The 12,198-nt window shown below is 52.1% G+C and overlaps 1 protein-coding gene across 4 annotated transcripts in view; it reads left to right on the top strand.

The window, feature by feature from the left end:
- The window catches only part of BPIFB1 (BPI fold containing family B member 1), a 39,133-nt gene that overhangs the window by 16,193 nt on the left and 10,742 nt on the right, over positions 1–12,198 (top strand). For 3 of the 4 annotated variants that reach the window (XM_036824226.1, XM_036824227.1, XM_036824224.1), the window contains exons 2-7: positions 2,406–2,555; positions 5,150–5,282; positions 5,986–6,093; positions 7,020–7,169; positions 7,940–8,021; positions 11,373–11,436. In XM_036824226.1, the coding sequence (XP_036680121.1) occupies positions 2,414–2,555; positions 5,150–5,282; positions 5,986–6,093; positions 7,020–7,169; positions 7,940–8,021; positions 11,373–11,436 (679 nt within the window). In that variant the 5' untranslated portion in view covers positions 2,406–2,413. Of the gene's footprint in view, positions 1–1,344; positions 1,452–2,405; positions 2,556–5,149; positions 5,283–5,985; positions 6,094–7,019; positions 7,170–7,939; positions 8,022–11,372; positions 11,437–12,198 lie in introns of those variants that run through there. The other variant, XM_036824225.1, reaches the window with a different exon arrangement.

Below are 12,198 nucleotides of genomic sequence, written 5' to 3'. Positions count from 1 at the left end.
GGAGGGAGGCTTGGCCCTGGTGTAAGATCCCTCGGTCCACTAGGACCTCTGAGGGTCAGGGCCAGGGGGTAGAGAGGTGCCCAGCTTCCTCACCCAGAAGACCAAAGAGCAGTGATGAGGGACTGGACTGGCCCAGTCTCTCCCTGACCTCATCCCCACGACATTAATCCATTCTGCGCACACCAGCTGCTCTGTGGCCAGCCCTGTGCTGGGGTGATTCTGGGGATAAGAACTATCAGACAGTCCTGGCCATCAAGAAACTCCCAATATGGGCCAACATGGTACATGCTGTGCTCAAGGAAAGCCCAGGGACATGGTGGTGGAGGACAGTCAGGGAAGGCTTCCTGAAAGAGGTGGTATGTTGGTGGAGCAGCTCAGTAGAAGTTGGCTGGGCAAAGGAAGAGAGAAAGGTATCTCATGCAAAAGGAACAGCATAGGCAAAGGCCAAGAGGTGAGGTACAACGTGGTGGGTGTGTGTAGGGTGCTTGGATTTGTAGAGGAGACAATTTTCCACAAGAGGGGAAGCTACCATCCTCTTGCTTCCCTGAGCACCTCTGATCAGAGGAGGACAGAGGGGTGTGAATTGATAACGAAGGCAAAAGAGAATCAAGGTATTTGAAAGAAAAAGACAGTGGGGTGGGGGCGGGGGGCTTCCCGGGTAAAAGAGCAGGGTGCAGGCAGGGCGTCACCGCTGTCTTCTGACTTTGACTGCAAGGTGGCTCCTTCTGACCCTAGTATCAGCAATAATAACTGTCATCATCGGAATAACAGCTAACACTCATTGAGTGCTTGTGGCATACCGGGCCACAAAGGGATGGTCCTATTTAATCCTCCCAACAACCCTGTGATGTATTATTATTATTACCCCTTACTTTATAGATGAGAAAACTAAGACAGAGAGGGTAAGTCACTTGCTTGAGATCACACAGCAAGTGGTAGAGGAAGGCCTCCAATTCAGGTCTGTCTGACTCCCAGGCCCACGATATTTCTCCTCCACCCTCAGGTCTCCTGAGACTCAGGGATGAGGGTCCTATGACTTGACAGGGGTCCTCGTGGCCCAGACCTTCCCAGATTAGCAGGCTCACATTCTCCCACTGTTCCAGGGCTCCCAGGGGCCATTCATTCATTCAGCAACCATTTACTTACTAAACACCCACTGTGTGCCAGGCACTATGCTGGCTGCTGGAGACACAGTGGGGTGCAGGTAGACCCAACCCTTCCTCCCGGAGCTCTTGGCCTGGTCAGGAAGGCAGGTATTGAATCGTTATTGCAAGTGCGTCAGAGAGCTCACACTGCGCCAGCTCACAGAAGACACTCGTCATCCAGATGCCACGTCTGTCTTTGGCAACAAGAAACCCGGGTGCTGAGCCAAGCGAGGGCCCAGGTCTCTGGGTCAGGGTCCTCCCGACCTCCAAGCAGGACCGTGCATAGGAGGCAGAAGCTGCTATAGGGTGCGTGGGGGCAGAGCCAGGGTGCAGGCTGGGGAGCTCAGGATGAGGTTATAGCTGCTGACGCTCCACACCCTGCAGGGAGGGGACAGAGCAGCCCAGGAGCCAGATCACCCCAAGCTCCTCTCGCAGGAGGCGCCCACAGGCCTCTCCTCTCTCTTTCTGCCTTTCTCTTCCTGGCTCCAAGCAGCCACCTACTCCCCCCTCAAACCACTGAGTTTCATGAATTAAGCAAAGAGCTTTCCTACCACTTTGCATCTTACCTGAATTCTCATCTCCCTCCGGCCTCCAAACCTCCTGTCCTGGGCACACACCAGCCCCCCAGGGTGACATTTCTCCAAGTGTGGTCCAGGCTCTCTGGTTGCAGGAGAGGGAAAGCTTTACAGAGAAAGGGACACGTAAGCAGTTTTCAAGAATGAACAGGAGTTCAGCAGGCAGATAAGGAAGGAGGAGAGCATTGCAGGAAGCAGGAAGAGCAGGGCAAAGGCACACACGGGAGAGAACAAGGTATGTTCTGGGAACTTCAAGCAGCTTGGAATGACTGGAAATTTGTAAAGCAAGAGGGGAAACCCAGGAAGTGAAGTTGGCTGAGGAACTGAAGAAGCAGAAGTGTTTTGTCCTGAGCACTGTTTTGTCCTGTAAGAAAATAGCTAATATTTTCCAAGTGCTTGCCATATGAAAGGGACTGAGCTAAATGCTTTCTAGATATTAACTCATTTAATCCCGACTCCATGAAGTAGTGGTTATGATGCCCATTTTCCAGATGAGAAAACTGAGGCACAGAGAGGTTAAGTTGATTGTCTAAGGACACAGAGACCCAGTAGGGCTCCAGAGCCCACTCTATTGACCATCTCACTAAACAGCCTCTCCTGGACTCCATGCCCCAAGTCACCAGGCGTGGTGGGCCTGGCCTGGGTCTCTCTGCCCAGCTAACAGGGCCCTCTGTGTTCACCTCAGATTGTGCCATGTGCCACCTGCCAACCCCCAAGAAGATGGCCAGCCCACGGACCTTCACCTTCCTCTGTGGTTTGCTGGCAGCCAATCTGGTGGGAGCCACCCTCAGTCCTCCTGCGGTTCTCAGCCTCGGCCCAGAAGTCATCAAACAAAGTAAGTCTTGGCCGCCCAGGCCTCACCACCATAAGGCAAGGGGGCAGGTAAAGCAGCCCTCCAAAGGAGGGAGAGAGTTCCCCGTCCCTGGGGGTATGCAAGGCATTGTTGGGATCCCAGGTCTTGAGTGAGACTTGATTGGGTGAGTTACAAAATTTGGGAGTGTCTACGATCTCAAGAGTCCATGATTCCAAGATCCCCTTCTTCTTAAATTCCACGATTCCAAAACACACTACTCTGAGGTTCCATGGCCTGCAGAAGGGGTGTGCGGCCACTGCGTGCGATGATGCAACTGCCTCTCCGGCTGCTCTCACTTAAACCCCTTTGCCAGAGCACCTCTTCTGAGTTAGACCCAGGGTGCAACTAGTCTCCAAAGCAAAGATCCTCAGCTGGGAGTCTGGCCGCCTGGGCCACGGGCACAGCTTTATCACGCTCCAGCTCTGTGGCCCTGGCAACTCCCTGAGCCTTGGTTTCCTCCTCTGCAAGAGGGTCCGCCTCCCTAGGTTGTTGGGAAGTAACAACAACCTTCTTGTTACAGGAAGTAACAAGAGCTTAATGACCTCTACGGCTCAGCTTCTCAACCTCAGCACTGCTGACCTTGGGGGCCGAATACCTCTGCTGTGGGCGGCTGTCCTGTGCACTCTAGCTGTTTAGCAGCATCCTCGGCCCAGCTGTGACACCAAAAATGTCTCCAGACATTGCCAAGTGTCTCCCAGGGAACATTGCCCCAGTTGAGAACCACTGCTCTGGTGTTGTCCCCTGAGAGGGAGAAAATCAGTGGGCTCTGGAGGTCCAACTGGAGCAAGTAGAGACCAATCCTCTGTATGCAGTGGGCCTGGGCTGCGTCTGGATGGGAAGGGATGGGCCAGGTCCTGCAGGGCCAGACAGGCATTGTAACCAGAGGAGGGAACCCCTAGGAGGGATGGGGAGCAGAGAGCCCTTGACACTCTTTGGGGAGGCATATGTGCCTTGGGCCCACACTGAATCGCAAGCACATGGAATTTCAGCCAGAAGGAGCTTGGAGAAGAGCAGTCATTTAGGTTCCCCAGCAGCAGCGTCTGAGTTCAGGAGCTGTGTGCAAGTGGGTCGTTCTGGAGGTGATCCCAGGAAACACCTACAAGAGAGCAGGAAGCAAGTCAGGTAAGCAGAAGTCAGTTACCACCGGGAGCTGGAGCTCCGTCCTCCTGGGCATCTGTGTTAGTCAGGGCCAGTCAGAAGGCAGAAACCACACAGTAAGCCCAATAGATGGGTTTGTATAAAGAATTATTAGCAGGAATTGGAATACTGGGAAATTGGCTAAAAGGAAAAAAGGTGAGAACGCCAAATGAGACCCTAGGGATTGGGATGCAGCAGGGAGCTCAAATCCAAGTACAGAAGAAACTTGGAGGAGAGAATCCTCCCCAGAACTCATGGAAGGAGTGTGTTGAAGCCCCTTGAATGGTGGGAAAGTCCCCGAGCTGTCCAGGGTGAGAGCTGGTCCACGGTTGGCAGGCTGAGGCCACCTGGCAGAGAACTGCCTGCCGAGGAGCAAATGGATTTCTTTGGGAAGCAGCCCCTGGACAAAGGGATTGCTGTTGACTCACTGGGACGTTGTCCCTGGGTAAATGCCTGGAAGGGAGCTGGGGTGACCCCAGCACTGGCTGCCCACGGGAGTCCACTCAGCTCACAGCCTGAAGCTCTGGGAGGTGATGCCACTGGAGTCTGGCAAGAGGAGCACCAGGGCTAGGAGGGGAAGCTCCTTCCTCCTCCACGTCCCTCCAGAGCCTCTACTGACAGTGCTGAACAGTGTGCCAGCTGGCAGAGGAGGAATACTTACAGGGACCAGCTCCATTGTCACAGGGCAGGCAAAAAGGCCCGCTTTGTCTCTGAGAGGCACCGACACACAGGGACTCTGGGACACAGTGTCCCCACGGCAGGGGGGGGGGGCGCGACACACCTAAGTCATCCTGCCCAAGGGTGGAGGGAGCTGGGGTATTTATACACCAATTCCCGTCAGTCATTGGCTGAGGTTTTCTTCTGGAGCATCAGCTCTCCAGCACTCTGACCTGCTCTGCACACAAGCCAAATGGGCTCCAGCTGTCAGGAAAAAAGTCCAACCGTGACCAGAACCCAGGGGTCCTGGCTCTTCCTTTCTCTGCTCAGCACCTGGGGCTCTTTGGACAACAGGCCCATAGGATGTGGAGGTCAGAGAATCATTAGCAAGTGAGTTTCAGCTGCAAAACAGCCCCAAACAAGGCCTTATGAGTTCCCTGCCTCTTGGCTCCAGAGTGTTTGCCCCTGGCTAGGGAGAGAGTTGCAGGTCCATGTGCCGGGTGTCCTGGCCAACACTCCCGGCAGAGGCTGGCAACGTTCAAGGGTGTGAATGGTCCCACCTGTGCCCAGCCACAGTCTTCATGTGAAAGTGACCCATCTGGACCATCGTCCTCCAAGTCACATTTACACAGTGGAGATGATCAGAATGGAACCATCCATACCCTCACCTTATATCCCAGTCCAAGTAGCCCTGAGTGATGTCCCCTCCCAGCCTGGAGCCCCCACCAAGCCATCCTTCTCGCCCCTCCTGCTGGACCCTAATCCCTGGGACCTGTCTCCAGTGCTGACGCAGAAACTGAAGGATCACGATGCTATCAACACCCTGCAGCAGCTGCCGCTGCTCAGCACCATGAAGGAGTCGGCCGGGGGCATATTCAGCAGGCTGGTGAAGTCCATCCTGAAGCATATCATCTGGTAAGTGGAGCAGAGCCAAGTTGGGAGCTAGCTCTTTGCCCACACGTCTGCCCGGGACACGCTTTGCATGCTCAATCAATTGGTCAACAAGCATTGGTTGGTATCAGCTCTGTGCCTGACTGTGAAGGATGGATCAAACAAAGCCCCTCCCTCAGAGGCTCCCAGAGGAGTAACAATAACCGTAAGAGAGTGACCCAGGAACCCTAAGGGGGGTGACCTCAGGGGAAGGTCACCTGGGGTGGGAGGGTGAAGGGATAAGGCGATGCTTCTCAGTGGAGGGGACAGGTGAGCCAATGACTCCATGCTCACCAGGAGACAAGCAGAAATGGCATTCCAGGCAGAGGGACTGGCCTGAGCAAAGGCATGGGCGGGGGGAGGTGAGAGTCAGAGTGGCTGGTGCTCAGACCCCAAGTCCAAGAGGGAGAGATCAGCAGGGCCAGGGCACAGAGGGTCTTACAAGTCAGCCCCAGGAGCTTGGATTCATCTCCTAAGTGATGGGGGAGCCATGGAAGTGTTGCGGGCAGGGGAGAGGACAAGGATGGGGGCAAGACCGTGCTGAGGAGGAGTCAGCACACAGGGCTTGGGTCCAGCTGCTGGCTGGGCACTGCGGGGTTGGAGACAGGAAGGATGGAGGGAAGCCAGTCTGGGGACAATGCTCAATGAACATGAGGCATGAATCTCATCTCTCCCGTGTCCCATCCAGGCTGAAAGTCACCTCAGCCAGCATCCTCCAGCTGCAGGTGCAACCCCTAGATGATGGCCGGGAGCTCATGATCCACGTTCCCCTGGACATGGTAGCTGGATTCAACACGTGAGTGTCCCCTCAGTCAGGCACAGCTGGCCTGACAGTTTCCTCCACTCATTCTCCCCGCCCCCATCCTCCATGCAGGTGTCTGGAAAAGAGAGTTCCAAGCAGAGGACAGAGCAAGTGCAAAGGCCCTCAGGCAAGAGTGCACTTGCCTTGTTCACAGAACGGAATGAGAGCGGGGAAAGGGGGCAGTGAGGCGGTGCCCCAGTAGGCAGCTGGGGCCAGATCGTACAGGGCCTTGTGGGTCAAGGTGAGGACTTGGTTTTACCAAGCGAGATGGGAGCCGTGCAGGGCTCTAAGCAGAGGAGGGACATGACATGATTTCACATTCTTCAAGAAGCCCTCTGGCTGCTGTGTATGGGGGCAAGAGTGGAGACAGTGAGGCTATCCAGAAGCTACTGCAATAGTTCAGGAGGAGACAATAATAGCATGGACCAGGGTTTAGGAACAGGAAGGCGGTGAGAAGTAGACAGATTCCAAATATGTCTCGGAGGACACAACAGGGTTTCCTGACAGATTGAATGGGGGCTCGGGGCGGGGCGGGGGGAGAGGGGAGATTGAGGGGTCAAGGCAGCATGGAGTGGCCAGCAAACAAAACAGGGAAGATCATGAGAGGAGAGCATGTGGGGAAGGATCCACAGTTCAGTTTGTACATGTTAAATCTGAGATGCCTGTAAGACATTTGAGAAGTGAGTTAGGTGTAAGTTTGGAAGCTACTGACACAGGCAGAGGATTTAAACCAGGAGAGGAATCCAGAAACTGAGCCTGGGACACAGTGAAGTCAACAGTCGAGGAGATGAGGAGAACCCAGCAAGGAGCCTGAGAAGGGAGGAGAGTGAGAGCCAGGAGACAGAGGTGGACAGCAGGCTTGGCTTGATCCAGCCTGAAGCTGGGATGGAGATCACAGCATGGGGCTCCTCCACTCCCAGGCCCCTGGTCAAGACCATTGTGGAGCTGCACATGGAGGTGGAGGCCCAAGCCATCATCCACGTGGAGACTGGCGAGAGAGACCACACCCGCCTGGTCCTCAGCGACTGCTCCAACACCCGCGGGAGGCTGCGCATCAGCCTGCTACATAAGTGAGTGTGACCTCCTCCCACTGGGCTCCTGGCATGCCTGGGAGGGAAGCCAGGTGGTGTCCTGGACCCATTTTACAGATGGAGAACGTTGAAGCCCACAGAAGGAAAAGGACTTATCTCTCCTGATTCCTGATCTGGAGCTCCCTCCAGGAAATCTGTGATGCCAAAGAGAGCTCAAGATATCAAGGGTGAAGCGATAATGATGGGATTTCAGGCATCGTGCCAGAAATTGGGGCAAACATTTGAAGGTGGAGAGGAGGCTCTTTCCTAGGCCCCTCAAACCACACAGGTAGGCTAGGGTGGAGCCATGGGTATAAACTGTGGAGTCAGGCAAACGTGTCTCCTTCATTTACTGTCCAGGTGACGCTGGGCAAGTCACCTCCCCATGCCTCACCTTCCAGGCCACAGTGAGAGGATTAACAGGGCCGCAGCGCTAAGCACTCAGCTGAGGGCAGGACACACAATAGATGCTCAAAGACATGGTGCTTCCCTCCATCTCTCCTTAGCAGGAGAATGGGGGGAAATGCCAACTGCCCTCATCCCAGTGTCCAGCACAAATTCCTAAAGACAACCCCCAGGCCCTGTCCCTGAGAACTGTCTGCCACTGTCTACACCAGGCTCAGGGTCTACACCCAGCCTTGTTTCTAACAGGCCCTGGGCCTTGGGCAAGTTCCTTCCTCCCCTGGACTCAGTCTCCCCTTCTGTAAAACAGGGGAGGGGTGATCATCTCTGACCCTGCCTCATCTCTCTCCTCTTCTCCTCTTGGGAAGGCTCTCCTTCCTGCTCAACTCCTTAGCTGACAAGGTCATAAGGCTCCTGGTGCCAGCCCTGCCCAAGCTGGTGAAAAGCGAGGTAAGTGGAATCAGGGTCTCTCTGGCCTGTGAAGCTTGCTTCCCCTGTGGTTGGGGATGGAACTGCACGCTGGTGCTAAGGGACTTGTGCTTCCTTGAGTGGGAAGCTTCTGGGCTTGGGTCACTCTTTCAGCAGTGGATCCTTGAGATCAAAGTAATGAAACTCCCAAAAGTCAGCCAGGGGACCTTGAACAGTGATGTGCTGATAAGTTGCTCACAATTGACTCAGGAGGGGTTGGTTGAAGGAAGGGAGCTCTGATTTGTAACATTTACTGATTTCGTTGATGTAAACACCCCTTCCATTGCCAATTTCAAGCTACTAGTGTGATGTCACTGAACAGAGTCAGGAAGAGATGCCTGGTAGCCCACTCTTGTATGGCATTTCCACCATGCAGGTACAATAGACGTAAATAAGCTAAGGACAATAGATAACAGTAAAATAAAACAAAATAATTAGGAAGTAATGAGTTTTGAGTTTTCATTGACTTTGATCTTAGCACAACTTATTTAATTGTAAGTTTATACAATTTAATTTTTAATAATGTCAGGTTTAGCACCAAGCTCAGATATTCCTGAAAATTTAACAGTTGGCCCTCATAAATTGGTCCAAGCTGGCTCTAGCGCACCAGGGCCTCACACCATCCTGGTTGTGTCGTCAGGGGTTTGTCACCCACCAGGTCTTGTTGGACTTATTTCTCTGAGTCAGTAAACACGAATCCATCTCATTTTATATGTCCCTTCAATGTCACAGGTAAACTAAAATTCTATAAGTTGGAGTCATCCACTGTGACCATTGATTTTCACTGTAAACTCCAAGATGTGTTCACAACAGTGATTCTCCTGGGGTTAAAAACACCTTGTCAGGGACTTCCCTGGCAGCGCAGTGGTTAAGACTCCACGCTTCAACTGCAGGGAGCGCAGGTTCGATCCCTGGTCAGGGGACTAAGATCCTGCGTGCCGCACTGCACTGCGTGGCCAAAATGAAATAAATAAATAATAAAAACACCTTGTAAGATAATTAATATATTTTTAATAAAAAAACTTTTTTGAATGGAAAACACACTATTATAACCAAAACCTTTGGGAAAAAAATACCCATAATCCTTCTACCTTAACTTGGCGGCTATTTTTTCTTTTGCATGTTGTTTTCCAAATCTCCATCCACATGCACTCAGATTTTTATATGGCTGCACTCGGCATCAATATTATTTGATATCCTCTATGGTATATCTATTTCCTATGCCACTGTATGATAGTCATAACTATTTTAATAGCTGCACCGTATTTAATACTTCTTAAAACCATTCCAGAGAGCCTTCTGAAAGGACTTTGAAAGTGAATTCTTTTGTAAAACTTAGCTTCACTTATGTGAGGTATTTTTTCTCTTAAGAAATTTTTTTTTCTATTTAAAGGTGGCAGTTTCTTAAAGTAGAGCCAGCTGGAAATTTTTTCCCAGCCTCCAGCAAAATCATATTTTAACTGGCATTATACTTTAATAGCTAAAAATGTCTCTTCCACTAGAAAAGACGGCAAGAACTTGGGATTATAAAATGTTCTTTGCATGATATCTGTTTTTAAGGGTGAAAAGCCAAATACAGTGAACAATTTGAGAAAACTGGCATTCCATTAATCATCATGGTTCCCCACCATGAATCACTGGATTTGAAACTACAGTCCTACGAATATTTTACTTGTCATGAAGGGAAAAAGGCGCAGCATGTTTAAATCTGGCAGGAGCCCATCTAGAAAATGCTGATGCCCCTTTCAGTGTAAATATGTGGGTCCAATCCCAACTGCACATCAGAACCTCTTGGGAAGGCTTTTTAAAATACTGATATAAGGGCTCGACCTGAGAGATTCAGATTTAATTGGCCTGGTGGGGCCCTGGTATCCCAGAGGATTCTAGCTGCCCCAGAGGAGGATTCTAATATGTAGCCAGGGGTGGAACTGAAGGAAGGGGAATTGTGGGAGAAGATGCAGAGGGTGCCAGCGACACCTTTCCCATGAGGAACAGACAGTGAACGCTGGGAGTCCCTGAGCTCAGCTCCTCCATCCTCCCTGGGCTCAGGGCTGGCAAAGCAGCTGGAGCAGGGAACAGGTTTTTCATAGGAAAAATTAACATTTGTCAAAGTGCATTGTCATTTCTCGAGAGTAGCAATGGGTGGTCAACCAGAAGGTTCTTCACGGGGGAAATTGTACCTAAGACAAAATGACAAAACCTCAGAGCACTGCCCTGGAAAACAGGCTGCCGAGAGCAGAGAACAAGGCCTTTGGGCCCCATGGTCAAGTAAGTCAATTGTTTAACTTCCTCCCCAAGAAGAACAGCTCTGGCCAGGGGTTGTCACTATGGACATTTGGGCCCCCTAATTCTTTTTTTTTTTTTTTTTTAATTAATTTATTTATTTATGGCTGTGTTGGGTCTTCGTTTCTGTGCGAGGGCTTTCTACAGTTGCGGCAAGTGGGGACCACTCTTCATCGCGGTGCGCGGGCCTCTCACCATCGCGGCCTCTCTTGCTGCGGAGCACAGGCTCCAGACGCGCAGGCTCAGCAGCTGTGGCTCACGGGCCCAGCCGCTCCGCGGCATGTGGGATCCTCCCAGACCAGGGCCCGAACCCGTGTCCCCTGCATTAGCAGGCAGACTCTCAACCACTGCGCCACCAGGGAAGCCCGGGCCCCCTAATTCTTTGCTGTGGCGGCCGCCCTGTGCATTGAGGGATGTTTAGTAGCATCCCTGGCCTCCACCTACTAGATGCCAGTAACACTCCCCCTAAACTGTGACAACTGAAAATGTCTTCAGTAATTTCCAAATGTCTCTTGGGAGACAAAATCCTCCCCTGCTGAGAACTGCTGCAATTTTGAGGGGAGAAGAGTTCGGGGGGCAAAGAGATGTGTTGGAGCTAGAAACCCACAGAGATTGTTCACAAGTCTGGTTGGGTGTGTCTTGCTGGCCTGTATTCTAACCTGACACGTGGAAGGAAGTCAGTACCAAGTGTTGACTCAAGAAGTGAATGAAGGAACGCATTCTCCATTTTCCTCCTATGGAAACGTGGGCTCTTGTGAACACAATGAGTCTGAGGGGAGGACAGCTGACAGGCCAGGCACACCCTGGACACAGGGCAAGGGACAAACCATTGCAAAAGGTGCCAAGTGACACCAGAGGCTGTGATGGGCTCTGAGCAGCGGTGATGACTGGGGACATAGATGCACCACTGAGTCCTCAAGCCCATGGGTGAAAATCTGGCTGGCCGTGGGCACAGGGACGGGACTCAGCCCAGGAGAGCTGAGAATGGGTCACTGTGGGGCTATGTGCTGGCCCCTGGCTGATGGAAGCCCTGCATTTGTGCTGTTGCAGCTGTGTCCTGTGATCAAGGCAGCCTTTGAGGACATGTATGCGGACCTCCTGAACCTGACGAAGGGTAGGTGCGCTGCTCTCTCATACCTTTCTCCTTGACTGCTGAGCTGGCCTCCAGGCCCTGGCTCTGCCCAAGGCAGGCCTCCCCCGATCAGGCCTGAGCAGCAACTTGGCCCAGGAGCAAGTGAGACAACAATCACCTGATCCCTGCCCAGGATGAGCAGACAGGAAATCACCACAACTGTGACTTCATGAGCACACAGTACGTGCAAGGTTCTATGTGAGCCAGTGGGTGCCCCAGATAAGCGCAAGTTCAAATCCCAGTTCTGCCACTGATTTGCTCCATGGCTTTGAAAAAGCCAACTCCACCTCCTTATTCTGTTTCCTCATCTATAAAATGGGGTTTATGCAGCCCTACCTCACAGAATTGTTAGTGAGGATTAAAAGTTTATGGGAAAGTTCCAGATACATAGCAGGTTCTCTGCCTGGCACAGAGAGGTGCTTACAGATGTGTGCTGGATGGGTGGATAGATAGATGGATGGATGGATGGATGGATGGATGGATGGATGGATGATCAGAGACTACTATGGGCTACTAGGGAAGAAATAAATTGTATCCTCAGATCACTCACAGTGAAATTCTGAGTTCTTGGACCCCTCAGAGAGGGGATTGATGGGAAGAAGAAAATGCTACCATCTACTCTTTTGGGATCTGAAGAGGTTCATTCAAAGCCACCAGAGAGGAGTGGAAAGAAGAGAATGGAATCAATAGGCATTCAGCACCCATAGAGCACCTGCTTTGGGCCAAGCCCTTGGGCTGAGTATT

Source organism: Balaenoptera musculus, chromosome 15 (genome assembly GCF_009873245.2).
Source record: "Balaenoptera musculus isolate JJ_BM4_2016_0621 chromosome 15, mBalMus1.pri.v3, whole genome shotgun sequence".
Taxonomy (NCBI): Eukaryota; Metazoa; Chordata; class Mammalia; order Artiodactyla; family Balaenopteridae; genus Balaenoptera; species Balaenoptera musculus.
The sequence above is the reverse complement of the archived record's forward strand: the minus strand, read 5'-3'. Positions and strand labels throughout refer to the sequence as shown.